The sequence below is a fragment of the Pelecanus crispus genome, chromosome 1 (assembly GCF_030463565.1).
Source record: "Pelecanus crispus isolate bPelCri1 chromosome 1, bPelCri1.pri, whole genome shotgun sequence".
NCBI lineage: Eukaryota > Metazoa > Chordata > Aves > Pelecaniformes > Pelecanidae > Pelecanus > Pelecanus crispus.
The window spans coordinates 92,000,303-92,026,821 of NC_134643.1; the positions used below are offsets into that span (position 1 = coordinate 92,000,303).

At 48.2% G+C, this 26,519-nt stretch overlaps 1 protein-coding gene across 1 annotated transcript; it reads right to left on the bottom strand.

Annotated features, from left to right (window-relative positions):
• Positions 1 to 6,656: 6,656 nt before the first annotated feature.
• CD4 (CD4 molecule) lies at positions 6,657 to 19,124 on the bottom strand. The gene is made up of 10 exons (XM_009492644.2): positions 19,029 to 19,124; positions 13,034 to 13,165; positions 10,613 to 10,768; positions 10,384 to 10,527; positions 9,868 to 10,143; positions 9,057 to 9,419; positions 8,697 to 8,939; positions 8,495 to 8,604; positions 8,192 to 8,259; positions 6,657 to 6,930 (listed from the first exon to the last, which is right to left on the bottom strand). Exons 2-10 carry the CDS (start codon positions 13,092 to 13,094, stop codon positions 6,915 to 6,917), a joined length of 1,437 nt encoding a protein of 478 aa, XP_009490919.2. The 5' UTR covers positions 13,095 to 13,165; positions 19,029 to 19,124; the 3' UTR covers positions 6,657 to 6,914.
• Between the last annotated feature and the right edge of the window lie 7,395 nt (positions 19,125 to 26,519).

A 26,519-nucleotide genomic window follows, 5' to 3' on the forward strand; every position in this document is an offset into this window, starting at 1 on the left:
CCAATTGTGTCATTTGTATGAGTTACTCAATGTGGTAACTTCTGATTCAGAAGTTGAGTCTTCTTAGTGTGAGTTGTTAACATGCCTGTGTGGGTGAATAAATCCTCTTGTTATCTCAGGGAAACAGCATACCAAGCTTCCGGCACTTTTGTGCTGCCTGCCTGCCTGAGCTCTGCTCAGGTAGGGACATCCTGTAGCCCAGCATCTCTTCACGGCTTGGGCTATACCTGGCAGATCCTGGTGAGCAGAGCTGGATGGGGACAGGTCTTCCTATCTTGAGGAGGCTTCTTGTATTTGCAAATGTGGCTGGGTCCTTAGTTTGAATGAAAGCACAAAATTGAAGATTTACTGTGAAGCAGAATAAACTCTGTGGGAAGAAGAGCATTTACCCTAGGGCTGTCATACTCCCAAGCAGATGCTCGTCCATCCATCCATCCATCCATCCATCCATCCATCCATCCATCCATCTATCTCATCTCAATGGATTTAGACTCTTTTTATTGGCCTAGGATTTCCAGACGCCTGGTTTCACTGGTTTTGATAAGCAGTGGGTCGCAACTGCATATGTGCTGTATATTGACAGCGCACATGCAAAGGAACGCCAATGTTCGGATGTGGAAATCCTGAAGCCCCACAGTGCAGGGTTCCCTGTGTATCTAGGAAGTCCAGGCTAGAAGTGAGACCTCACCCCCCCCCCCCCCCGCCCCCAGGCTCATCTCCTAGAAGGACTCACAGAGCCAGGAGTGATTTTTAATTCCTACAGAGCCAGGCTGGATTCTGACAGGTGATCTGCTGTCTGAAGGCTCAGTGGCTCACTAGAGTATCCTAAGGCATCTAGGCCCAAAGAAAGATCACTGTTACAATGGCAGGGTAAGAAATGTTTTCTGGAAAAGTTCATTGCATACAGATCAGTTATTTCTGGACAGCAGCTCAGCAGGTCCAGGGAAATGCTCTTCCCAGAGGTGCCCTGAATTCTTAAAGGAACAGAGTTCATTAACCAAGAAACAAAACACCAGAATCATAAAAGCAAAAGCATTAACAGAATAGCCAAATTGACTTCACAGGGCTTTGATGGTTCACAGCTTTTACTCAGGACTTTGGTAGAGACCATGGGAGGTTTCACACATGTTTCTCACAGATCATGGATGCACTTAAATCCATCCTCAGAGCCCCAACATGGCTTACACAGCCTCTTGTGAGGCTAAGCTGGTGTGCTTGCAAGCAGGTTTCCTGGCATCCTTCCTGGCTCTTTGAGCAGGGTGTGGTTAATGGCTAATGAGAATACAGCCAAGCAGATACGTTAGCATATTCCTTCAGAGAAGACAGAGACTGCAATGGAGATTTGTCATATCCAAACCTTAGATTCTATTTCTAGCACTGTACGGAAAGATTTAGTGAGATTTCTCGGATAATTCATCGGCAAAATGGGCAAGTGATAATAGCTCCCATCAGGGGACAGACGAATAACACTGGTCATGAGCTACACAGAAATATTAAGGGCTTGCAATGTAAAAACTAGGATTTGAACTTGTGGATGCTTGTTTACAGCTGAATGTTTTTCCTTACACAGCTGGGTACCTTCCAAAAGATTTTTTTTCCTGTCACATACATAAATATTTGTATATGATATTTTCCTTGAGAAAAGGAAGTACCAGAGCAGGCTTGTCAAATACATGGTTGTTATGATGCTGCATGCCATTTGGCAGAGGTATATGTATCCTCCTGCTTCCCCCACCCCACTACCCGCCCAATGTAACACTTCTGTATTCTTCTTTTCTCTATGTTACCGACCCCTTTTTCATCCCTCCTGTCCTTGTGGCCTCACTGATATCCCAGCTCAGTGAGTTCCAGTTGGTAAAGGATGTAAAAATATAATTTCAGAATTTAATTATGCCACTTTCCAAAATTACTGAGCACTTACTTGTTTGTTCTCATACACAGAAAGGATAATTAGGAGCTCTTGAATCATTAATCTGGGAACCTACGATATCTGGAAGGAGCTGAAATGATTTCTTTTCTTTGGATTTGTAACACAGAGCAATTTGCATTTTACCACCTGTTCCCCTAGCTTGTCTAGGTATGTCTGAGGTTTCTCAAGACCAGAACAATCTTTTCTTAATTCAAAAATAGGCTGGGATTTCAGGAGCACCACTGACATGCTGGATGCACCTGGTCCGTGCCAGGGAAGCTCTCTGCCTCCCCTTGTCATTCCAGCTAGTGTGGTGGCCCCTCCGGAGTCGTGGTCCTCACAGAGCCAGTGTCGCTGTTACTGCTGTCCAACTCCAGGACCTCACCTCCACACAGCACACAGACAAGCTTAGAGGAGGGACTTCCCAGCACCGGAGCCTGAAACAGGCACTTTGACACCAGCCAGCTGGTGCTGACGTATTGAGAAGCTGGGGTTTCTCCTGTCTTCCCTTTTGTTTGCTTGCCAGCGAGGCAGTCTCTGCCACCACCTCTTATTCTGCTATTCTCTAATTCTCCAAATCTGGAAGCACCTCTAAGGCTCAGCCAAGCTGGATAGAAAATGAACAGGAAGAGCGCCAAAGACTTCTTCAGGGGGGATGCTGGGGAAGGATGCTGACACACATGAGGCAAAGGCAGCCCGCCGTGGTTTGGAGGTGTTGCTCAGATGTGAGTGCACTGACAAACCCTGGGGTCCCTCCTAGTAAACAGGCATTTGGGAATATGCTCAGAAAGAAACCAGTCCAGGGCTGAGCATCTGCAAGGGTCTGGTACTCCTACTCTACCCCTACCTCCGAGAAGGGCAGATGGAAGCTACTCACCCTCTGCAGCTGCATTAAGCTGATAAACCACTCAGATGGACACTGAAAACTGTTCTTTGTTTCCCCCTGACATAAAAAGAAATTAGAAGAGGCTGAAGTGCACACAGCTTCCTCCCTTCTAGACCTTGGGAATATGCAAAGAAACACACAGGGTCATTTGGCTCTGAAGGCTGAGGGATGCAAGTGCTTCACTGCAGAGCCCGTGGGGAGCATGAGTCACATGGACTGCCTCGGCAGATCCGGGCTGACAGCATCCACCAAATCACAGCCTCACGTTGCACTCAAAGGGCAGAAATAAACTAGGAAGCAGGAGGGGCTTGGGGAGGTAGCGCTATGGGCTGGGGTTATTTCAGCCCACGTGTTTCTGGTTCAGGAGAACTGGACAGGGCAGTATAACCTCAGCTGCGACCAAGCCCCTTCCTCAGCTGGAGCAAGCAGGTCTGTGGGTCCTGGCAGGGGACCTTGCATTGGAGGTGGGTCTAAAGGACTGAAGCATGTGCTTTTTCCCTTCTGCAGCCCAGAAACGTGGGGAACAGTAGTACCAGAAAGACCAACACATCAGGGAAAACTGCACTTCTCATTTTTTTTCTAAATTCTTGCTTTCCGTGATGATTCCACATCACTGCACAGAGCTCTGGTTGCCATTGTCATTTTCTAAGTATCGCCGTGTATGCCTTTCTGAGTCCTGCCATCATCTCAGGGCTACTCTGATGAGCTGTCACCACACAATCAAATACATCTGTCATTGTATTTGCTGCTTCGTAGAGTTGTACATCACTGTGGTTTGCATCGTGCAGAAGCATTATTCCATTGCATAATGTAGATACACCGTTGCCACACCTAGCAAAGGGGGAAGTCCTCAGTGCCTCCTGAGAAGGAGCACGAGGATACATGCAACACAGCCTGTAAAGCCCTGGGGTGCCACAAAAGTGATCTGATAGGGACACCTGGCTTCTCATCTCTGTATTCAATGCTGCATAGGAGTGCTGTTGCCACAGTGTTACCTGCTGCACAAGCTGTGAAGACAGTGTGTTGTGTCAGAAAGGGAGTGTGCTGTTGTATTACTGCAGCCCAGGCCTGGGCAAGATGTTACTGCAATCCACTCCAGCTGGGGACTCGTCAGGTACATCTACATCAACAGCTATGTTTTCTACAAGCTTGTTCTTATCTGGTCTGAACCTCTACCTCCATACTGCCATTGAAGTCCATCCTGAAGCTTTCAGTATGGCACTCAGACGGAAAGCAAAGACCATTTAGGACTCACTCTGTGGATGACTTTTCTCTCAATCAGGGCAGTCTGTGCATCTAGAGAACAAAGAAGGTTGTCATGTGGAAAGATACAGACAGGAGAGCTGCCAAAAAAAGACATTTGTGAGATTAGAGCCTAGAATGGTTTGTACTTGCAGGCGAGTTTCAAGTAGAGTAGGGCAGGGTCACGGCTGCTGAGATCAGGAGACCTACTGAGGAAATGTGCAGTGTTGAGGAAGGCTTATCATTCTTGTTATGTCCATCCAGATGGGAGAACTGGAAGCTGTGCATCTGTGGACGCGGCTGTACACTTACAGGCATCCCAGCGGCACCATCACATCCGCTGTAACACCGGCCAGGCCACCTAGAAACGAGTGGAGAGACCTTCTGCATTGATGGCAGAGGTGTGAACCTGACCATGCTTCAAAGGTTAGTCCCAGCTGTGAGTGGGGACACAGCCTTTGGTCACTTGCAGGGACTCAACATGCCTCTTCCAGCCCTTGGAAGAGAGCAGAATGCGGCACTGGGGTTGCTGAGCCAAGGGTCACGTGTCCACACGGTGCCAGTCCTCGGCCCATGAGAGGACCAGTCTGGCTTGGAGACAGCACTGCCACCTGCTAGCATACGATCAGGGCTGTGCTGGGGCTTTGACAGCCGCGGGCAGTGCTGTCAGGCAGCACAGGCACCTCCATGCTCTCTGAGCCACCGGTGCGGGCATTCTCTGCTACCCATGCATTTCATCCCAGACAGGCCAGGTTTGATGGACCCTGTGCTGGAGGCCAGGTAGGCCCTATTAGCTTAGTCTTTTTTTGTCACTCTGATCCTCTCACTGAAAAAGTCAAGGCTTGTCTTTTTAGGTACAGAGGTGGTTGGTTCAGCTGCAAGAGTCTCAGGTGAGCATTTGAACTGCTGGAGATGGCTGCAGTGCCAGAGGAGCTCATGATGGACACTCACTCAGCATGCTGCTTTGTCCCACCCAGGGGTCAGGTGGTACAGGATAATCCTTCTGCTCCGCACGCCCGTGTGAGTGCAAAGAGAAGCAGACTTGTGTGCTTAAGCAGTTATTTAAGGAAAAGGGTTTGGACTGCAGGAGCAGGGGTTGGTTTTGGTTGAGGGGACTCTGCCAAGCCCTTTGTCATGATCGTTATATCGACCACCACCACTGACCCTGCTCTCATTTTCCCTCCTGCAGCTCCCCAAACTGACCTCTCCTTAAGCCCTGATAATGCCTTGTTTAGCAGACTGACGGGCCTCAGCCGGCTCCCAAATTACACTGGCAGTTCAGGAACAGGACAGGACCAGGAGGAGTGACTGCATGCACTAGGATACGGACCAAGGCTTTTCCACAATTAATGTAGTTTTGTGTGCACAAGCACAAGGTATGGGAAGGAAACGGCATTAGCTGCAGGCCTTTGTCACTCCTGTTTGTGTGAGGATGATGGTGGAGGAGCAGGCATGACACCGGTGGTGGCCCACACCTGCTGCCACAGCTGCCTGGGGCTGCGTCCCCACTCCAGGGGAGAGATGGGGTTGTGGGGGGAAAGATTTCCCCCCGCTCACAGATGTTGTCTCTGCCGTTGTTGCCACCTGTCTTTTCTCTGTCAATAACAGCGTGCTGCTGGCGTGACTGCTACAGAGAGACCCCCTCCTCCAGCACCGGGTGTCCTGCGGGGGGGTCTCCGCCACGGGGAGCCCTTCCCACAGCCCAGTGCCCCTCTCTGCCTCTCCCCAGCAAGCCCAGCACAAACCCAGCCCAGAACAAACCTGGACTGCAGCCAGTGACAGCTGTAGGACCTCAAGGCCTTTTTGACCCGCTGCTAGCAGACAGTAGAATAATTTCTATAAACACAAGGCTTCTGTGTACATATTTTAACAGTATTTTTCTTTCAGGACATTCTGGCATCTCTGCAACAGGCTTTTACTTCCATCCTAAATTTCCTGGGCTTTTCACTCCCTCTTCCCATCTCTTTGAGCCAACAAAGAGTCATTTTGGTGACAACCATTTCTGGCGGCTTTCTCAGAAGCATCTGTTCTCTACACTCTGTGGGCTTGCTCAGTCCAAGGCTGTTTTGTTCTCCTAGAAAATGACTTTGTCACTCCCTTCCCAAACTTACCTTCTAGATCAACATTCACAACTTCTTCAGGCTCTGATTTCCACAGGCTGTTGGTATCCTGAACCGCCTTCCCGACAAAATTAGTCCTGAATTTTCCCACTGCTCACGGTGTTTTCACTTGTGCATTGGTTTGTTGTGGGAGAGGTGAAGAGCACAGGCTGACGGATGGGTCTGGGAGCTACTGTAGGGCTTAGACTGCCCAGGAAAGGCAAATGAGGATGGACAGGTTTCACAGAGAGCAGAGGGCTGGTGCATTAAGGAAGGCTCGTGGCAGCCAGGGAGGCGGGAGATAGTGATATCAGGATTCCACATCCTAGCAGGAAAGGGAGAAATGTGAATTTGAACCAGACAAGCATGCCTCAGAGAAAATTTAGTCCAGCTTGCAAAAAAGAAAAACCCAAAGTAATTTATTGTGGCTCAGGCAGATAAAAGAAGAACATAAAATTGGTTCCACAAGAAGGTCAAAATAAGTGCATGAGCAAAATACAAGCATATTTATGTGTGTGTATATATATATATCTTCTATTCAGTGTTTCTCATTATAGAACTGGGGATCTATCATAACCCTTAAGGGTTTCTTGTCTTCTCCATCGGCTCCTAGCTAGACAACATCCCTCCATGGCATTAGACTGGGGGAATGATGAAGGAGTAAAGAATTACATCAAAACAGGAGAAAGGGAGGTGGATTCACAGAGCACTATGGGCTGGCAGGTGTTTAGGTACAGGCAGAAACTTCATCAGTCCTTCTGACTCCAGTGCTGCAATACTACTTATTCAGCCGGCTGCAAGAAAAAAGTATTATGTGAGTACCAGTATTGTAGAGGTGAAAGGCTTTATTTGGATACCTCAAAGCCAGCCAACCCCCCACTTTTTTGTGTAGTGTAGAGAATGCCCACCTCTGTAGCTGAGGATGCAAATGGTTACTTGTGCATCCACATGGCTGTGGCTTAGGTTTCAGTTACACTGAGCTGCTTACTTAGCAAAGAGAGTTAAAGAACTGTATTAGCACTTGCATTGCACAGGTTTATCTAATCTTTGATGTAGCTGTATTGGCTTTGTCCTGCCCTTACGGGTATTAGTTTTTAACCTTGATAAAAAGTACGTGAAAATGAGGTGAATTCTTTGACATGTTATGCTAATCAACTCTTCACCACATATACATCCCAGCTATGAAGTAGTATTTGCCCATAAACATTCTCACTGAATTGAGTGACAGTGAAAAAAATAGGTGAAACTATCAGTTTGCCACTGTCACCAGTGAAAATTAAGCAGAAGTACAGTTCTGTACCTATACATTCATCAAACTTGTTCACGCAATCATTTATACTGTCCTTAGCTCTCCACTTCCAGTGACAGAGTAGCTGTCAGTGTTTCTCCACAGCTGCTTCTGATGCCTGATACCATCTTAAAGACCTGGGAAAGGGCAGCTTCTCTGCTGAGAAATCCTTGCTCCCTTGGAAAGGGCCAGGACATGATGGTGTCATATACCCAAGGCCTTCTGGACAGGGCATGGTTCAGAGTGTTCTGTGATTATTTTCTTCGCTTTCCTTGCTCCCAGGAGGTTATTGGCAATTTTCACAGATTGCAGTCCAGCACTGTGCTAGCAGAGCTGGAATTACATTATGGATATCATGGATTTTTAAAATTTGGGCTTCATCCTTGAGCTTGGTTGTGTGCCTTCCACCTCCACAACCTCGATATCCAGGTCCAAGGTCCACTGTGGAACCTACCAAAGGACTCTGGAGCTCCTGCCTGGGTTTGGCTAACATCTCTCAACATCAAGGTAATTCAAGTGAAACCTGTCTGCTCAAAAGTTTCCTAGCACTCTGCTACCATGGGTTTGGGTCATAACAGGAAATTCATTAAACATAGCTCATAACTCTTAAGCATGACTTAACGTGAGTAAGAACTGAAAATGCTGAAATGCAGCTGTATTGTAGCACCAAGCAGGCTCAAGCTCCATTTCTCCCTGCTCGACCACCCAGGTCCCCTGTCTTGAAACCAGAGTCTTTGCCCATTCTGGGTGTTGTCATTGCCACTTACTGTTGACACTGACATGTCTTCTTTTCCAGCAATAATTGTCTTGCTCGTGCCATCCTTTTTACCCGTTGCTGCCAGGAGAGAAGGGATAAATAATGATTGGATATTTTTATGCTTCAAATGCTTTCCTCTGAAATGGTAGTAAAGTACTGACATCTGCAGACTGTCCATCTCTAACCATTTGCTTCGAGTCTAAGAATTGACCCTTTATCTGTTCTGCCCTGCACCCAGAGAGAAAATCAGACTCCTCCTATGGTTTGGGAAGACTGTCATCTCTTCACCTTTCACAGGGACCGGAGCACTCACCCTTCTCTGCTGCCACCTTATACCGTTCCTGATGCACAGGCCAAACACCAATACGCTGACTCCAATACTTGCTCCAGTTACCACATAGCTAATCCAAACAGGAGCTTCCTCTGTGGAAGGAGAAAAATATATTCAGACGCAGAAGCAAGGAGAATTTTAAGGCTTTTGGATGGAGGCAGAGCTGTGATTCTGATTTCCATACCCACGGTGTAATTAAGGCTGATCTTCCTGTTATTGTCTTCTATGAGATGACAGTTCCACAGCCCTGCAGCACTGACATTCACCTCCACTTTTACTTCATGCTGCTTTGATATCGTGATGTCCGTCGGAGTCCCATTCACACGTTCCCAGCGCAAGTGGGCGTTGGATGGGAGTGGACCAGAGACCTGGCAAATCAGGGTCATCTTGGCCCCTCTGGGGAGTGGCCCAACAGGGTTAGCTGAGACTGTAAAGTTAAGAAAAGAACATGTGAGTGAGAGGATGGGAAGATGGGTCCACCCAGACTCGTGGCTTCCAGGTTTCTGCAGCAACTCATGTCTTGACCCACTTCTCTTTCTCTCACCTTTCATCACCACCAGCTCTGTCTTGCTCTGCACGTATCTTCTGTTGTATGCCAGCTGGCACTGGTACTGCCCAGAGTGGTTGAAATGGACTTTGGGGAGTATCACTTCTATGGTACTTTCAGGGGTTTTTTCACGTATCCCAAACCAAAAGTAGCTGCTTTTTTTGGTCTCATGCTTCTCTCCTCGTGATGTGACGTTGAAATCCAGCAGCTTATGAATGGTTGCACTTTCCTGTTGTTTCCAATTCAGTTGTCCTGTGAAACCTGCTTTCCATTCTATCTTCTGGAAGTTCAGATGCCAATACAAGATGACACTGCTATCAACAGTTGCATACTCTCTTTCCAAAACTGGATGCTGAAAGCCTGAATTCAGAAGAGACAAGGAATACAGAGGCAGGGAAAGTCATGACTACACTCCCCTGTGCCCACCCTTGATCTGGACAGATGCACACTGTGCTCAGTTGAAAGAAGACTTGGAGAAAAGCCACGAGATACCCCAGGAAGGGTAAACAGTTAGTGTCTGAGAATAGGTTTAAAGAGACAAAGCTCCCAAGCTCACCAGAGCTGAGAAGAATAGACCCCAAGGAGACGAGGATCCTCTCCTCACCAAGCCTGAAGAAGAAAATGGGAGCAATTGTGGAACAGAGCTCAGGCAGCAGAGCAATCCCCAAGGTGCAGTGTTGGAAGCCCTAGGAAACTGACCCTGGAGCACCATTGCTTGGGATGCTGGAAAGTAAAAGCTCAGCTCATGAGCTGGAGGGAGCACTGGTTCCTGAGCCTGTATGTGATTTACATTTTTGTTGTTGCATACCTAATACCTTCACATCAAAGGAGATGTTTTGATTAATCAACGGAGAGTCTGAATGGACATGACACATCCAGGTCCCGCTGTCCGTAGCCTCCAGTTGCTTTAATTTCAGTATGTATTTTTGACGGGTCTTGTTTTGTGAGAGTTTTGGTCTTACTGCATTATTGTTATTGTTAAATAATGTGATGTTGAGATCAGGTAGAGGATGGGATGAATTTTGCATTAAAGTCAGCTCGGGGACTTCATTTGGCAGGAAGTGCCCATCTAAAGAGATCGTCACTGTAAAAAGAAAAAGTGCAGCCAGTAAGTCAGCTCCTCTTCCTGTGAGAGAGGGACAAGTGTCACAGCAAAGAGAATACAGAGACTTTGTGCCCTGGAGGTGGAGGAGAAATGATCTATGATAGCCCAGGCCAGAAGAAATGGCAGCTGGATAAAGAATCCCAGCAGAGATGTCTCTCCGAGCTCTACTGTCTCCTCCACCCTCACCTCCTCATGGATAAAAGCCCTCTAATCACTCACATTTGAAGACATGCAGTGAGATACTGACTGTGTGAGAGTCATATTTACAGGTGTAGATGCCAGCGTCGGAGAGTCTTAAGTCGAACACCTTCAGGTGTTTACTCTGGGGGTTGATTTCAGATCGATCAGACATGGTAGCTTTGCCTTTTGAAAAAATAAGCTTGGTTAGGAGAGAAGAGGTTTCTCAGCCATATACTGGGGAGAAGAGGTGATGAATTGGAAGTCTTACCTCTCAAATAGCCAGATTGTAATGACCTTATAACAACCTTATAGTAATTCCAGGTCACACCTGCATCATGAGGTATGCCTCTGCAGTTCAGGATCACCGCCTGTCCTGCAACCCCAATCTGTAGTTCATTTTGCTGAGCCATAATGGGGATCAGACCTGAAAGTCAATACCCACAAAAAAAGGCATACAGTCACTTTCTGAAGGGTAGCTCAGTGAATACTTCCCATCCCTCCAGAAAGACGCAGATATTTCTCCTCCCTTTCCCAGATACTGGGAAGATGGTTTTGGCTGGGATAGAGTTAATTTTCTTCCTTGTAGCGGGCATAGTGCTGTGTTTTGGATTTACTATGAGAATAATGTTGATAACACACTGATGTTTCAGTTGTTGCTAAGTACTGCTTATGTTAGTCAAGGACTTTTCAGCTTCCCATGCTCTGCCAGGTGCACAAGAAACTGGGAGGGGGCACAGCCAGGATAGTTGATCCAAACTGACCAAAGGGCTATTCCATACCATGTGACGTCATGCTCAGTATATAAACTGGGGGCGGGTTGGCCGGGGGGCAGCAATCACTGCTCGGGAACTGGCTGGGTATCGGTCAGTGGGTGGTGAGCAATTGCATTGTGCGTCACTTGCATTGTGTCTTATTATTACTATTATTATGATATTGTTATTACTACTACTACTGTTTTACTTTGTTTTATTTCAATTATTAAACTGTTCTTATCTCAACCAGGAGTTTTCTCACTCTTACTCATCCGATTCTCTCCCCCATCCCACCGGGGCAGGGGGAGTGAGTGAGCGACTGCATGGTGCTTAGTTGCTGGCTGGGGTTAAACCACAACAGAGTATTATCCTAAATTTCTGATTTTTTCACTCCTTTGTCTCAACAATCAATCAATCCCTTTTCTTTTCAGCTCCATAGCTTCCCTCCCCTCCACTTCAGGCTCTTTGCCTGGCTAATGGCTATTCTGCTTCACCTACATTCAGAAACAGGGAAAATGCCAGTGGTTGTGGTGGATTCACCATCATTCACAGTTTTGAGATGTCAACAGTTTTACTGAAACACCCTTTTTCCACTGCTCAAGATTTAGTTGTCCTACTGGTAGCAAAGGCAGGACAGCATATGCCAGACTTCCCTCACTCCCCAGTCAAGACTTGAGGGCAGCACTGGCCAATTTGCTCACTCCTTCTTCCAATTTTTGCATGGAGCAAGCCCAGGAAAATGAAAGGATAAAGTAAAAAGGTAAGAAAGAAGGCTGGCCTAACATCAGGTTCCTGTTCTTGGGATGAGGGCTATGTGACAGTAAAAGAAGTAGGATGTATAATGTTGAAGAAACATTAGGAGCGGTTTCTTGGAAGAACCACTTCCTTTCCTTCACTGTAAAGAGGATTTCTGCAGGAGACCATAAGAAGGAGATGGAGTTGCCAGAGATACGATTGGGAATAATGCGGTTGTGGTCTCCTGCCTCACTGCTGGTTAGCTCTCAGAGCTGCCTAGCCTGCAAATCCCCCAAGTGACCCTAGTACTAGAGAGCCACAGAAGTGCAAAATAAAAAGTTTAGATTAGTTTAATGGAGGGTTATCCACAAGTTACATATTCCTCCAAGAGCATAGGTGATCTGCAACATTGCCAATACAGATTTTCAATAATCACACATTGGACCACAGAAAATGATGATTTTGTCTTAAACTGTGAAAGTATAAATGTTATTAATAAGACTTGGTATCTTTGGCCTTGCTTTTGGTTCTAGGGTTCATAAAAGATTTCCAGTCTTTCCTCTGCAACCAGAGGAATCAAAGCTGAGTGTCTGAGAAATGCAGGCTTGGCCTTATTCAGTTGCCTTCCTTTCTTGGAAAATGAGCACTAAAAAGTCCATCAAACCTTATAACATTAGCAGTCAAACTAAGCAAGCCAGTAGCATCACATTTGTAAGGGCAAATCTGTGATGAGAAACACGTGTTTTTGCCCAGGCAGCTGCAGGCAATATTTTCCACTCTGTGCTCGGTGTGCACCCTGACTCTTACAAGGAACCCCACTCCTGCATCTCTACAGGGCAGCTCCCCAAATCTGGTGATGCTCCAGACACCCTGGTTTCAGCAGGCAGGCTGGGAACAACCTGAGTCCCAAAGCTTGAGCTGTCCATGCTGCCTCTGAAATAACAGGGCACAGATGTAGGGAGCCTCTCCACTTCTAGCCCCTCTGTCCTAATCTTCACTGCATGGCCCCGCAGAGAGTTGAGCACTGCAGGGGTGGGCCAGACAAGGTAAGAAGGCAGCTGTCACAGCTTCATGGCTGGAATGAGCCTGCTCTAAACCATGTGAGGTATGTTATATGGCAAATCGGAAGGAGCCTAAAAACACCCCAAATGTTGTGAGGCTTGTGGAAAGGCCGGGAAGGGTTCGCTGAGCCGAGGACTCACCCAGATGCAGAACCAAGAAGACGGTAAGCATGGTGCTCACCACCGTGCCACATGACTCCATCACTGCGGGAACACTCTTCCCTGCTGCAGACTGCAGGTCTGGAAATGCTGTTGCTGCCAAGGGATGCTATCCTGGAAAACCCAAATGCGCTGTTAATAATAGTTAATTTTCAGACCTTGGTGGATGGGGGGCCACCACCGTCAGCACCCACCATCCTTCAGTGCAGTGCAGCAAAGTGGAAACTCATTGGTAAAGTCACCTGTGTTTCAGCAAAGAATCCAGCTGCAGTGTTCCCCCTAGAGTTTGGTATTAAACGTTTCATTTTACTCATCCCTAGGTTTCTGGCATTCATTGGACTGCAGGTGTTTATACCGCCAAGAGTTCTGTGCTTTTTTACTTCTCTATGGTGGGTTATCATTGCTCTTACAGCGATTAAGGCTAAACACATACAGGGCTGCATTAGCAAAAGCACAGCCAGCAGGCTGAGGGAAGTAACTATTTCCCTCTATTTGGCACACCTGAGGTCTCATCTAGGATACAGGATCCAGTTTTGGGTCCCCAGTACAAGACAGATGTCAACAAACTGGACAGAGTCCAATGGAGGACTACTGGGATGGTGAGAAGGTTGGAGCACATGATATACAGGGAGACACAGAAAGCTGAGTTCAGTAGAGAGAAGAGAGCCAAGGTGGGATCTAATTTCAGTCTCCCATTATCTAAAGGATATTACCTAGAAGAAGGAGCCACATTCTTGTCAGGTGTGCCCAGCAGAGGAACAGGAGGTAGCAGCCATAGGTTGCAGCAAGGAACTGTTGACTAGATATAAGGAAAAATTTCTTCCCACTGAAGGTGGTTCAGCATTGGAACAGATGCCAAGAGACGGCAGGCAGTCTCCACCCTTGGAGATGTTCAGAAGTTCCCTGGACAAGGCCCTGAGTGACATGCTGTAGTTTTGGAGTCAACCCAGCTGTGAGCAGGAGGTTGGACTGGAGAACTCCAGAGGTCCCTTGCCATCCAAATATTTCTGTGTGATTTTGTGATTCTATGACTAAGGCCATCTTTAGGCTGTTATTACTATTTTTCTTTAGTTTGTTTTTTCTCTACTTATTTCTTACTTTACAAATCTCAATAACCACCAAATCTGATGTTGTTGGAAAGACTTGCTTGAATTCTTAGGACTGTTCAACAAAAAGTCTGGGGAGAAGGGAGGAATTGATGTCCAAAAGAAGTTGCATTGATGGTAACAAAACCTTAAGTGGGAACTGGGAGCTAACTATCATGTTAAGGTGAGTTATCAAATTAGACGAAGTATCTGACTGTAGCAGAGACCAAGTGCTGGTATCAGCTGCAGCTGGGTGGGCTGACAAGGTGAAGGGGACCATGGATACTGGTGCGAGGAGGCTACGAAGCTCTCCATCCCTAAACCAATGCATACATCACGAAAAGGAAGCCAAGCAGGTTAACTGGTCTGGGGAGCGAGCAAAAATAGTGAGGCAATATCACTTCTCCAAAAGCAGGCACTCCCCATGCCAAGAGCATGATATACTGAAGGCTGGAGTCATAATGGGACTGAACTCAAAAGAACTCAAAAATGCAGGAATAATTTTATACAACATTAATATGTATTTTGTGCAATATTAAATATAATATATTCTACTAGAGGATAATTTAATATTGAAATTCATTTAAATGATTGGAGCACATGAAACCATCAAAGAGTAAATGAAAACATCAGCACTACATTTACATGCAGATCAGGTCAGCACGACCGACAATCTGACAGCTAGAGAGATGTACACACATGCACATATGAAAAATACAGGTGCAAGAGCAAGGCAGCAGCCATGTGCACCATCAGAAGAGAAATAGATGGCAAAGCACAGTCAGAGAAGATTTGTGGCTTGCCTTGTGCAAAGCAAAAAACCCATCCCAGCCCCAGGGAGTATTTTCATGAGCTGTATTGTGCGAAAATAGTAAACCAAAGGAGCCAGTGCATGTGATTGGAGATCACTTCTAAAGATGCAGTAGCAGTGATCAAGCATTTTGCTGGGATATGCTACAGAATAAAGAAAGGGGCAAACAACAAGGCATCTGTGTGCACCTCACTCTGAAGAAACATCTATAACCAAGAACTGGCGTAGGGCCCTGAGTAAGATCCATTCCTGAGATGACAGAAGAAACCTTGTCCCCACTGTGAACCCTCACATCACCTGTCCCAGCAGGACCAGCAGGAAAAGTCAGCCCCCACTCTAAAGTGATACCTACAAATTAACAGGGTCAGTGCTGTGTTTCAAATATTTTAAGTCATTAAACTTTATATAAAACCTGAAGGTAATGGAACAGGTAAAAATTAATGAAATCGCTGAGTCACACACCATCATTTTGTTTTGGTTGGGAATCTCTATTTTCATGTCATCTTGTGGCTTCAGTTAATTCTTTGCCTTCTTGCTACCTGGTTATTGAGCAAAACCACGCAACCAGAGCACCGTGGGACCGGTGAACTGCTGACCTTGCCGCAGCTCGGTAGATGCAGATTGATGCACCTTTGTTTTTGTTTCTTCTCACGGTTTCACACGTTCTGCATTCCTACTTCATTCACACTAATCTTTGTATTTCTGTGGCAGATCTCTCTCTACAATATGATGTTTACCACCTACAAGTTACAAGTCAGTGGGGAAAATGGGTTGCCTTCAGCTAGCATTTCTTTCATACGCTTTCTCTTTCTCCCTGTTTATCTCTACTTCTCATGCATGCCACTTCCTATTTCTCCCCTGTCTTTCTCTCTCCTTCTGTATTCCTCCAGGCCAGATCACAGGCAACGCTACTGTGGAGTTTACAGATCTCAGTGAGCAAGGCTCTGCTGTGTTAACTAGGCAAGCTTCTCTCATTAGCGGATGCCTGTAGCAGACCTGCAGCCTCCTTACAGGCAGCCCAGCTGTATCTTACGGTGGTACTCACAAATTAAGTGGTGTCAGGGAATGTCCCCAGGCACTGGAACATACTCATCAGTCCTGTTAAATTGCTAGAACATTTCCTGACACTTTTTTGGCCCGGGACAACTCTCGCTCTCCCGAGCAACTCCTGGGATGCATTTAGGTGTTAGCATGGGCCAGGGACCACTCCCATTAGGCGGCTGGCATGTAGCCAGTTTATTTTGGAGGTTAAGTGAGTTTAATAGCCCAGACCATCTCATGCCAGTTGGCCTCTGTGCCAGAAACAGTCCAGGCATACTTGATTTATTAGCACATCAGGAGCGGGGCTCCCTCCCAAGTGAACATTGATTTCCATTTCATTTTAACTTCCCCCTCTTATTAAACTGGTTTAATTTCCTTCTTGACTTATTTTAATAATCCCTGCCTCTCTGAGGGATAGGAAAAGGAGAGCTGAGGTAGTGAGCGGTCTTGCTCTGGGGAGTGATGCCTGCAGGACCAAGTCTGGCCTGGAGAATATCTGCTTGGGAGAGCAGCTGGCAGCCCCTCGCTCCCTCCAGCACCGAGTCCCAGCGGGCGATGACTGCAGAGAGCTCTCCCCCAGGCTGGCACCGGCATGACACAGGAGGAAACTGAAATTAAAAAAACAACCCAGAAAACTCAGAAACTGCTCCCGTTGCAGAGTAGGCCATCTCCATCTCTTGGTGCGTTCCTTGTGCCTCTTTCATGCAGTGTGGTTTTCTTGTTTTCTTCTCTCGCTCTTGCTTGTGGCTGCGCTTTTGATCTGGCTGCAGCTCGCTCTGCCGGGGCGGGGGGGCCTCCCAGCCATCCGTCCGTACAAGGGCTCCACACCTCAGCCTCTGCTGCTGCACCGCGTTTCCCCTTGCGGTGGCTGCCAGGGGAGAGTTGAGGGACACAGCTGCCTCTTGTGCCTGCACATCAGTTGGGCTTGGCTTTGGGGCTCTGGGTTACAGAGCATCACCTCTCTTTTTCTCAGTTTAAACATCTGAAGCAAAGCTGATCTGGCTCTTTTACTGAGTAGCTGTTTCTTTGAAATTACTTATTAACGTTAAAGGAAACGAACGTGAGAAGCAGGCAGGGTAAGAGACCAAGTGCAACAAAAATAGCCAGCGGAGGGCGAAGAGATGATAGCAGAGAAGGTCATTTCATGGGCCCCACTGTCCCCCCAAGACTGGCTGACCCTGCCTCGATTTCCCCTTGAACGCCTTTGGCCATTCATCTGGGAGCCGCTGCCACCCTTCGGAGCTGCTGCGAGAGGGAGGTGCTGGAGCGGGGTCCGCGGCGCCAGGCAGGTGAAAGCTCCAATCCCCCCCCGAGAGAGGTCCCACCATCAGGACAAGGCAGGGCAGCAAGGCCACCGTGTCAGCGCCACCCATAAAGTGCCCCTGGCCTAGCCGCCTGCCTGGACCCACATGGAGGCCACGAGAAGCGGCTCCATCGCCGCAGCCCGGGCTGCTCCCTACGGCCTCCCACCTCTCCGGCAGCCCAAGGGGAAGCCAAGACCTGTCTTTACCTCACAGGCATTTCAACATTTGATTTCTGAGCTTTTTCCCCCTCCACCTAGCCCCTCTTCTTTCCTCCTAACCCTCCTCTTTTTGGCTCCACAAACCATCTTTCATCCTGCAGTTTGCAACTGCAGCCCAGCGGTGACTTTCTAAAGCCGCTGGAGGCTGTGACTAGTAAAGGCACTGAGATGCCCTCCGAAGGCAGGCCCTCCATCACCCTCCCAAGCCATGTGCACACTTGGGATGACATTGAGGTATCATTCATGCAGCTGCCAAAATAGGAACAGTGAGATCTTACCATGCAGTTTACTTGATGCGCAACCCAGGTGGGAAAAGGGTCTATATACATATCGATAAGGGTCAGCACAGCAAAATGGCGTATGTCTGCCTATTCAGAGCAAAAATGCATCCCTCCTTAATTTTTCCCTGGTGAATACAGGGTCCCTGTGTGAGGCTGCAGCAGATTGGGTGGGCACCGTCCCTGGGCACCCGAAAACTGCAAGCGGGAATGAGACGGATGCTCAACTTAGATGATGCAAGCCCTGCCGTGCTGCAGGCAGCTTTGGCAGCCATGTTTGTGAAACACTGGGGAGGATAAGGGAAAAGTCTGCGAATTGAGTTGAGGCTAATGTGCACCAGGGACTTAAGAGGACTGTTCAGTTTACAGTGGAGAACATTAAGTAGTAACCTAAGCTCAACCTTAATGCACCATGTAGAGGAATATCTGAGGTGGCTGATGAAGGTTGAGTGGGATACATCACCTGAAAGTTGAAAAATTCAACCAGAAATGAAACTCACATTTTCAACAGTGCGGCAGCCTGTGGAAGGGGGATGCAAGTCTCTTTTCTGGTGTCCTTAAATTGAAAGGATCCCTCTTCTGCAAGAAATCATGCTCGCTCAGCCCTGAGCTAGTGGATGAGGCTCATCGGCAGCCGGTGTCAGGCAGTGAGCCAGTCAGCCTGGATCAGCAGAACAGACCCCTCCGGTCTCAGCACGTACAGATGTAAGCAGATGTCCCTAGTTAGCTAGAAACCAGTATCTTCTTATTTTTCAGGCTTTTTTTAGAATAAAGTTCCCCTTCCTGGAGGGCACGTGGAGAAGGTAATAACAAATGGCAGCTGGTGGAGGGCTGCTCCCCAGTGCATTTTCAGCCCTTGGGGGTATATGGTCACCAGTGGCAGGCCCTCATATTGGACATTTTTCACTATATGTGGGTTTAAAAGACCTGTGAGATCCCCAGGCTCCAAAGCAGGTTGAGCTTTTTGTAACTCCCTTTTTTTTCACCCCTTTCGGGGAAAAATCCAGGGACAAAAACATTTCTTAGTTAAAACTAAAACACCTCAGAGAATTGCACAGCCAGAAGTATTATCAAGTCAAAGGTTCAAGATGGTTTTACATCAGACCTTTAAGTGGGGCAAAACCAATCCATCTATGCCGAAACAGCAACTCGTGTGGAATAGTAAAGTTCATAACATTAAAAAAAATGAAAACAGATTGGCCTCTTTTCTCAGAGAAAGAAAGAAAGAAAGTTTCCTTACCTCTTTTCCTTCCTCTCTGCCTCTGTGTTTCTGTCTCCTTGTGTTTGTCACCTGCCGTAATTGATCTCACCCAGCTACGGCTGAAACAAAAGAAGAACGAAGTCAATGTTCAGAAAGCATCTCAACAGACGTCGGCCTTGATGTCTCCTCCTCTCCAGCCGGAGCGTCAGCAAGGTCTTGCTGCCAGTCCAGGTTCTGCTGACATCCGCCAACTTCTCTAGGTAGATGGTGATTTTCCAAATGCATGTGATTTCGACTCTGGGTGTGAACAGAAATGGAGACCATAACGGAAGGCGATGTATTGCAGCACCTGGGGAGAATGAGTGTGTAAAACAGAGAGAGCCTATTGGCCATATGTCGGCTGATGGGAGGCCGTGACTGGGCTGAAACTTAAAAGCAGATGTTTGGAAACCAGTTCTGCTCTACCAGAAAAGAAAGCTTGCAAATCAACGTGTTAGCTGAGCAGATCCAGACCCAGCCCATGCCTCTGATACTCTGCAAGGCAAGCTGACCTCCATTTCCCAGGCTGTCTCCTGCATCACTGCTAAGAGGAGGCACTTCTGAGGAGTGGGCCGTGGACCTGACCCCAGGGGTTGCACAGGGATAATAACAGAGGAAGAGGGGACCCCTGACGATATGTTAGGGGCACCTGTCTGTGGAGTATGGCTGACATTTGGGTTGAGATAGATGAGAGAATATTTTCTTTATAGCAGTGGTGGGTTGACCTTGGCTGGCCGCCAGCTGCCCACCCAGCTGCTCTCTCACTCCCCCTCCTTAGCAAGGCAGGGGGGGAAGGTAAGATGAAAAAACCTCATGGGTCAAGATAGGAGACAGGGACATTGCTCACCAGTTACCATCACGGGCAAAACAGATTCAACTTGGAGAAAGATTAATTTAATTTATGGCCAATTAAAACCAGAGTAGGACAGTGGGAAATAAAAAAAACCCCAAAGCCAAAACACCTTCCCCCACCCCCTTTTTCTTCCCAGGCTCAACTTCACACCTGACTCTTCTGCCCCTCCTTCCTCCCCCCGAATGTCGCAGGGGGAAGGGTAGTGGGGGTTGCAGTCAGTTCATAGCACTTTGTCTCTGATGCTCCTTCCTGCTCACGCTGTTGCCCTGCTCCACCATGGGGTCATTCATGAAAGGTTCCAATGCAGATCCTTCCCATGGGCTGCAGTTCTTCACATTTATCTCAACATAAGAAAGACATGTTTTACAGTGAGAACGATCATTCACTGGAACAAGCTCCTCAGGGACATGGTAGAGTCCCCATCACTGGAGGCTTTCAAGATGTGATTGGACAGGGTGCTAGATAATCTCATCTAGGGACCCTTTCCAATGAAAGGCTGGACCACGTGATCTTTTCAGGTCCTGTCCAACCTGGGGTGTTCTATGATTTGATGATTCTAGCTGCTCCAGCGTGGATCCTCTGCATGGGGTACTGTCCTTCAGGAATGGACTGCTCTAGCATGGGTCCTCCATGGGCCACAGCTCCTGCCAGAACAGCTGCTCCAGTGTGGGCTCGTCTCCATGAGCCACAGCTCCTGCTAGGAGCCTGCTCCAGCATGGACTCTCCAGGGGCTGCAGTGTAGATATCTGCTCCAATGTGGACCTCCATGGGCTGCAGGGGGACAACCTGCATGACCATGGTCTTCCCCTGGGGCCGCAGGGAAATCTCTCCTCTGGTGCCTGGATGGAGCACCTCCTCCCCCTCTTTCTTCACTGACCTTGGTGTCTGCAGGGCTGTTTCTCTCACATTTTCTCACTTGTCTCTCTCACAGCTGCTGGGCAGTGTTTTTTACCCTTTCTTTAATATGCTATCACAGAGGTGCCACCAGCATTGCTGATTGGCTCAGCTTTGGCCTGCAGTGGGTCTGTTTTGGCTGGCTGGACACGGCTCTGGCTGACATGGGGCCAGCTCCTGCTCTCATCTCACAGAAGCCACTCATGTAGCCCCTCCACTACCAACACCTTGCCATGCAAACCCAATACAAGGTTACTCTTGGGTAACCTGTACCGCTTCTGAATCTCAGCTGTTTCCCTTCTCTGTAGGGTGGAGGAGGGGGCTTTTGTGGTTTTCCACCCACATTTGGTCTCTCTCTCTCTGAATCCCAGCCTCAGCCAAGACGGCGGAAACCCACTGAGCCCCAGACATGGCTGAGATTTCATCTCTGCACCGCCCACTCTTCTCCTCCTGGCAGTGACTTGCCCCCTTTGTCTGGAGGATGGGGGTGCGAGATGCAACCAGGCTTTGGAGGAGCAGGGACAGACAGACACAGCACCAAGGTTCATAATGTGCCACCAGGTCCTCGAGTGCAACAGCTGGTCCATTGGTTGTGTCTCTGAAGAAAGATGAAGCTGTTCCATTGCAGGGAAAGAGCCACCTGTGTGAGACAGGAACTGCCCAGTGTGGGATACAGGCTACGGGACGGGACGGGACGGGATGGGATGGACGCCCGCTTTGCCAGTGTCCAGAGCCTGTGAAAGCCCTGTTCTGAGCCACAGCTCTCCTGCCAGAGCCTGCCACATCACATCAGTATCTTCAAAATGCTCTCACATGCCTGCAAATAGAAACGTCCCTCCTGGTCCCTAGGTGCCAGAGAGGGTCTGTCCTGGGAAAAACACAGCTGAGAAGTCAGGTTGGGCTTGTAAGATCCTGGTGTCTTGGGGCTTGGGGCTCTGGGGTACTGAGCTGATGCTTCAGTTCACACGGATTCTGGCTTGCATTTTGTCTCCCCAGCATGCTGTAATACAGAAACACTGGCTTGTTTTTAAACAGTTCATTTATGTCACTGCAAGTATCTACCAGAAATACCATTCCCTGAAGGGGTAAAGCTTCCAAAACGCACTTGAACTTTCTGCAGAGTTGCAAGGAGAAGCAGGGCTGTGGGTCTGAGGTGACAAAGCTGCAGCCCAGGCCCCCCACATGGACCCATTCTCACCCCAGGGGAGGGATTCACGAGGGAGCCTCATCTCTCAGAGCTGCTACAGCTGTATCGTGAACAGGTACCTCTGGGACCAAGGGTCACAGCGTGCGGTGACGTGTTTGTATCACTTTCATCCAAGGACCTCAAAGCACTTTGCAAGCATTAATTAAACATCAGAATCCAGGAGGGATGAATAATATTAGCCAGCCAGTCTGTCTTCTGAATGTACTGTTTCTCATAAATATTTAACTGGTTTTTAAATTCCATGTGAGTCAGTTCTCACTTCCCTGGGACAGTTGCTGTGCTGCACCCATGGGGAAAGTGGGGCTTATCCAGCATCACACACTGACCCTGCGGCAGAGTGAGAAGAAGAGCTTGAGCACTACACACCACTCCTCCCCCCGCCAAGTTTGTGGCTGTCATGTTTCCCTGTTTTCTCCCCTGCAGAGACACTGCCCACCCACCCTGCACTGTCTCTCTTTCCTCCAATCCCATCACCAGCAATATTTTTGCAAACCGGGGTTGGAGAGTAACAGGTTCTTGTAGACCTCAGTGGAGAGAGGAGGCTCCCAGGCTATGCTGGGTGGATGTCACAGTCTGCAGGGACACAAAGTGTCTCTGATGAAGTGCGAAAAGAGGAGAAAAGGGTCTCAGAAATCAGATGTTGAGAAGGACCTTTTACTGACCCCAGTGGAAAGCCAAGAAACCTCCAGAGATGGTCTCCTTAAAACCAAGTTCCCTGTACATCAATGAGGGCTAGGAGTGTGCCTGTGAACCCTTGATGGGTAAAGGATACCCAGTTGTATTGGGATAATTAGTGATTGTTCAGTGGTATTGGAGAGAAGGAAGGACAAGTGTTGAACACAGCATGAAAACCATATCTTCAGGCACCTGAATGTCAGCCGCTTCAAAGGCCAGGATCTTTCTCTTTGCAACAGAATAGCTGACACCTGTTGAGCTTGTTGAGGGGCATTTCTGATGCTAGATGTAGAGAGCTAGAAAAAAACAGCCAGCTGGCAAGGAGGCCTGGTGATTTGCTGCAGCACAGCTATGCACCTCAGAAAGGAGGAAGGCTCCTAGGTTGTGCTGGGGGGAGATACCTCTCTGCAGGCGCTTGGAATCTCTCCGGAGAAGCTTAGATTGGGAAGAGAGGACTCTCTAAGCAGATATCATGAAGGTTCGTTTGCTGATCACAGTGGAAAATCAGGAAATCTCCAGAGATGTTTTTCATGAGCAAGGGGTCCCCTGTATTTTGGCAGGAGGTGTGAAGTCTGATGGAGAAAGACTAGCCAGGGAAGCTGGGAAGTCAGGGACTGCTCTGGGGCACTGGAGAGAGGGACAGTCCAAGAATCACCCACTGCAAAGTGTGTCACCAAAAGTGACAGGAGCTAAAGTGAGCCTAAACAAAACCAAACCGAAGTTAAAGTTGTGTCAGAAATGCAGCTGGTAGGAGACAGGTGGCTGGGGGAGTTTTTAAGGACCTGTATGGGACGGATATGACTTACTATCTTACTATTAATGACCTTGGCAAAAGGAAGGGGGAGAAGTTGGTGGCAGTATTTGTTACGATGCACAACTGGAGGGGTTTCATCAGTACGGAGGGTCTGGAATATTGCACTGGAAGCAGCTCGAGGCTCGGAGCATTAAAGCGGGATGCAATTCAGCAGCACACGCCGTAAGGCTTTGCTGCCGAGTAGTAATTACAAGATTTTTTTTTGCTTTAACTTCCTCAGCTGAAAGCAGAGGGAGAGAAGGACCTGGGCGTATTAAGCGGTCCCTGGAGAGCTGAGTCACGGGCGTTCAGAGCACAAAAGGAACAAATGATGCGTGTACCTGACAATGCAAGCGCGGGTGGGCGGGAAATCCCCGTCCTGCGTGGACACTAGATGGCGGCATTAACCCGGGCCGAGGCGAGGAGGTGTCTCACGGCGGGGAGGGAGGGAGGGAGGGGAGGAGGCGCAGCGGTAGCCCTTGGCGAGGGGCGAGGGGCGAGGGCCGAGGGCCGGCCGGCCCCAGCCGTGCCCCCGCCTCCCCCTGGCTGCCGCCGCCCTCGCCCCCGGTGCCTGCCGGGGCAGCCGCGGTGGGGGACACGCGTGATGGAGGCGCACGGCTCCGTCACGGGGTAGCCGGGGCCATGGGGCTGCGGGAGGCCTGGGCCCAGCGGTGGGGCAGGCAGGGGGACCCTTCGGGGGACCCTTCCTTCGGGGTGCCTGTGCTCACCTGGGCGGGAGTTTTCCAGGGGCTGGGGAGTGGCTGACTGGAGGGTCCCGGCTGCGCTCCTGCCAGCCCCCACAGCTTGCTAGGGAGTCTGCTGGTGCCTCCTCCTCGGTCCAAAAACCTGCATTGTTTTCTGTGAAAAAAGGGGGATGCTGACCTGGCGACAAGAGAGGAAGACACCCGGTGTTTGCAAAAAAAGAAGAATACCAGAAACCTCAATATATTTTTCAATATTTTCAATATTATTTTTTTGAACCTCTGTTCAAAAAACGTGTAGACGTGGCACTTTGGGACATGGTTTAGTGGGCATGGTGGTGGTGGGTTGACGGTTGGACTGATGATCTGAGAGGTCCTTTCCAACCTTAATGATTCCTAGTTTTACTTTCATTAAAACATAATCCAGCCACCAAGCGAGGAAACATGAAATTAATTATTACTCTGCCCTTAATTGGTTTAGTGGTGGACTTGGTAGAGTTAGGTTAATGGTTGGACTTGATGATCTTAAAGGTCTTTTCCAACCTAAACGATTCTATGATTCTATGATTAACGAGAAGTAACAAGTCCCTCCAAAAGCTGCCCTTGCGCGTTACCTCCTGCCATCTTTCCTAGGCAGAGAGAGTGTCCTGTGTCCTCTTACCGTAAGACCCTCTGAAACCCATCCCTTCAAGTAGGAGCGACAGCCATTTCAGAGGTACACCGTGTGACAGCTTTTGAGAGATGGAGTGAGCTGCAGGCCAGCAAGACGGAGACCTAGGAGTAGAAGCTCTTGAGCATGATAGAGTCAACAGCTGTGTAACCACTGTCCAGGATGCCTTGGGTCTCAGTGGGTGGCACAAGATGCAGTACCTACAACAGCAGCGCTCCTGTAAGGAGCTTGGTTTGAGGGAACCTTTGGAAGGCAAAATGAATGATCCCAGATATTTTGGGTTTATTCACTGCTGCATCAAAGTGTTGAAGAAATCCAGGCAGGGTAGTGAGGCATGGGGGTTTTTTGCAGAACTGGTGCTGATGTTGTTCCCACCAATTTGCCAAGCAGGTATAAAACTCAGTGTGATTTAGTGTCCTAGATCTTTCGAGATCTGGTTCTAACTTTTTATTCTTTTAAAAGACTGTGCAGAATGTACCAAGGCCCCAATAGACATGTTGTTTCCAGTTGTTTCTTTGTCAGATTACACTATTTGCTAGCACTTATTTAGCCTCTCACTTGAAATCCCTCAGAAGTCTTGCATGCAAAACATCTGGACCTAGTCATATTTTTTTTTCTGGTAGTGCTGGTCTTTTGTATCAAAAAAGATTAATTTGGGATTAAAGATCCTCTTCTTATTCCTTTTTGAGGAGTCAGATGCAAAGGAATTTGTATGCATAGTACTTTCTTCGCCTTCCTTTACCACTCCCCTCTGCCAAAAGGGAATCCACTGGATTTCTTGTGGTTTTCTCAAGCTTTCTGCTTCTGGTACATTGAAAATATTAGTCTGATTATTGCACCTGTAACTGTTTCCTTGTGGAAAAGTATCGCATCTCTTTCCTTTGTATGACATTTGCTTTATTTGATGCTCCTGCTTATTGACTCCACCTGGGACAGATTTCCAGATTTGTTTGCTTTATTGTGCAGACTCTTGGTCCTTCCACTTCAGCTGTACTGATTTGCCTTGTGCCATCTCGATTCCCTCAGTGTTCAGAAATATTGTCCTACTTCCTAGTGTTGCACTGATCCATTCTTTATCCCGCAGCATTTTGGAAGTAAAGCTTCCTGTGGCTGTAGACAGTTTCTGCATTCGTGGCAGCTGGCTTTTGAGCATTTTTCCTTGAGGTCTGTCAAACAAAACAGCTCAATGGCCACGCTTGTCACTTTTGTTGGTGCCTGTATTTTGTCAGTAATGCTCATCTGCGTGAAGTGCTCTGCTGGTTACAAAAGCAAGATTGCAACATCTGTGAAGCTTCAGATACCATTCTCAGCGCCTCAGAGCTGGCGGAATTTGTATTTATATACAACCATGTCTGAGGCCTCGTAGCCTTTGTAGATGGTGTCACCCTAACCTACGCAAATTGTGCACCTCAGCCACCATTTTCCTCTCTATTACAAAGAAAGTAATTTCAGGACCTGGTACAGGTATTACAATGATTGTGGAGGTGCCTACTGCATACCCAGGTCTTGCAGTGTAACCGTACGGAATTGCGTGAATGCCTCTGGTCAGACTGGCTCCAGGTATCAACAGTTCTTGGTGAAGAGTCATGAAGCAAGAGTACCTGTGTTACAGTAAATAATCAAGTGCTCAGCTTGCGCTTTGCATCTTCGAAGAGCTTGCACCTTCTCCTTGCCCCCTTGGAGCTGCAGGACTAACCA

Coding starts and splice junctions, on each gene's coding strand:
- CD4 (XM_009492644.2), bottom strand. CDS start 13,094: ATGGAGTCATGTGGCACGGTGGTGAGCACCATGCTTACCGTCTTCTTG. Junction 10,769..13,033: donor CTTCTTGGTTCTGCATCTGG/GTGAGTCCTCGG, acceptor ATTGACTTTCAG/GTCTGATCCCCATTATGGCT. Junction 8,605..8,696: donor CAGCCTTAATTACACCGTGG/GTATGGAAATCA, acceptor CTCCTTCCACAG/AGGAAGCTCCTGTTTGGATT.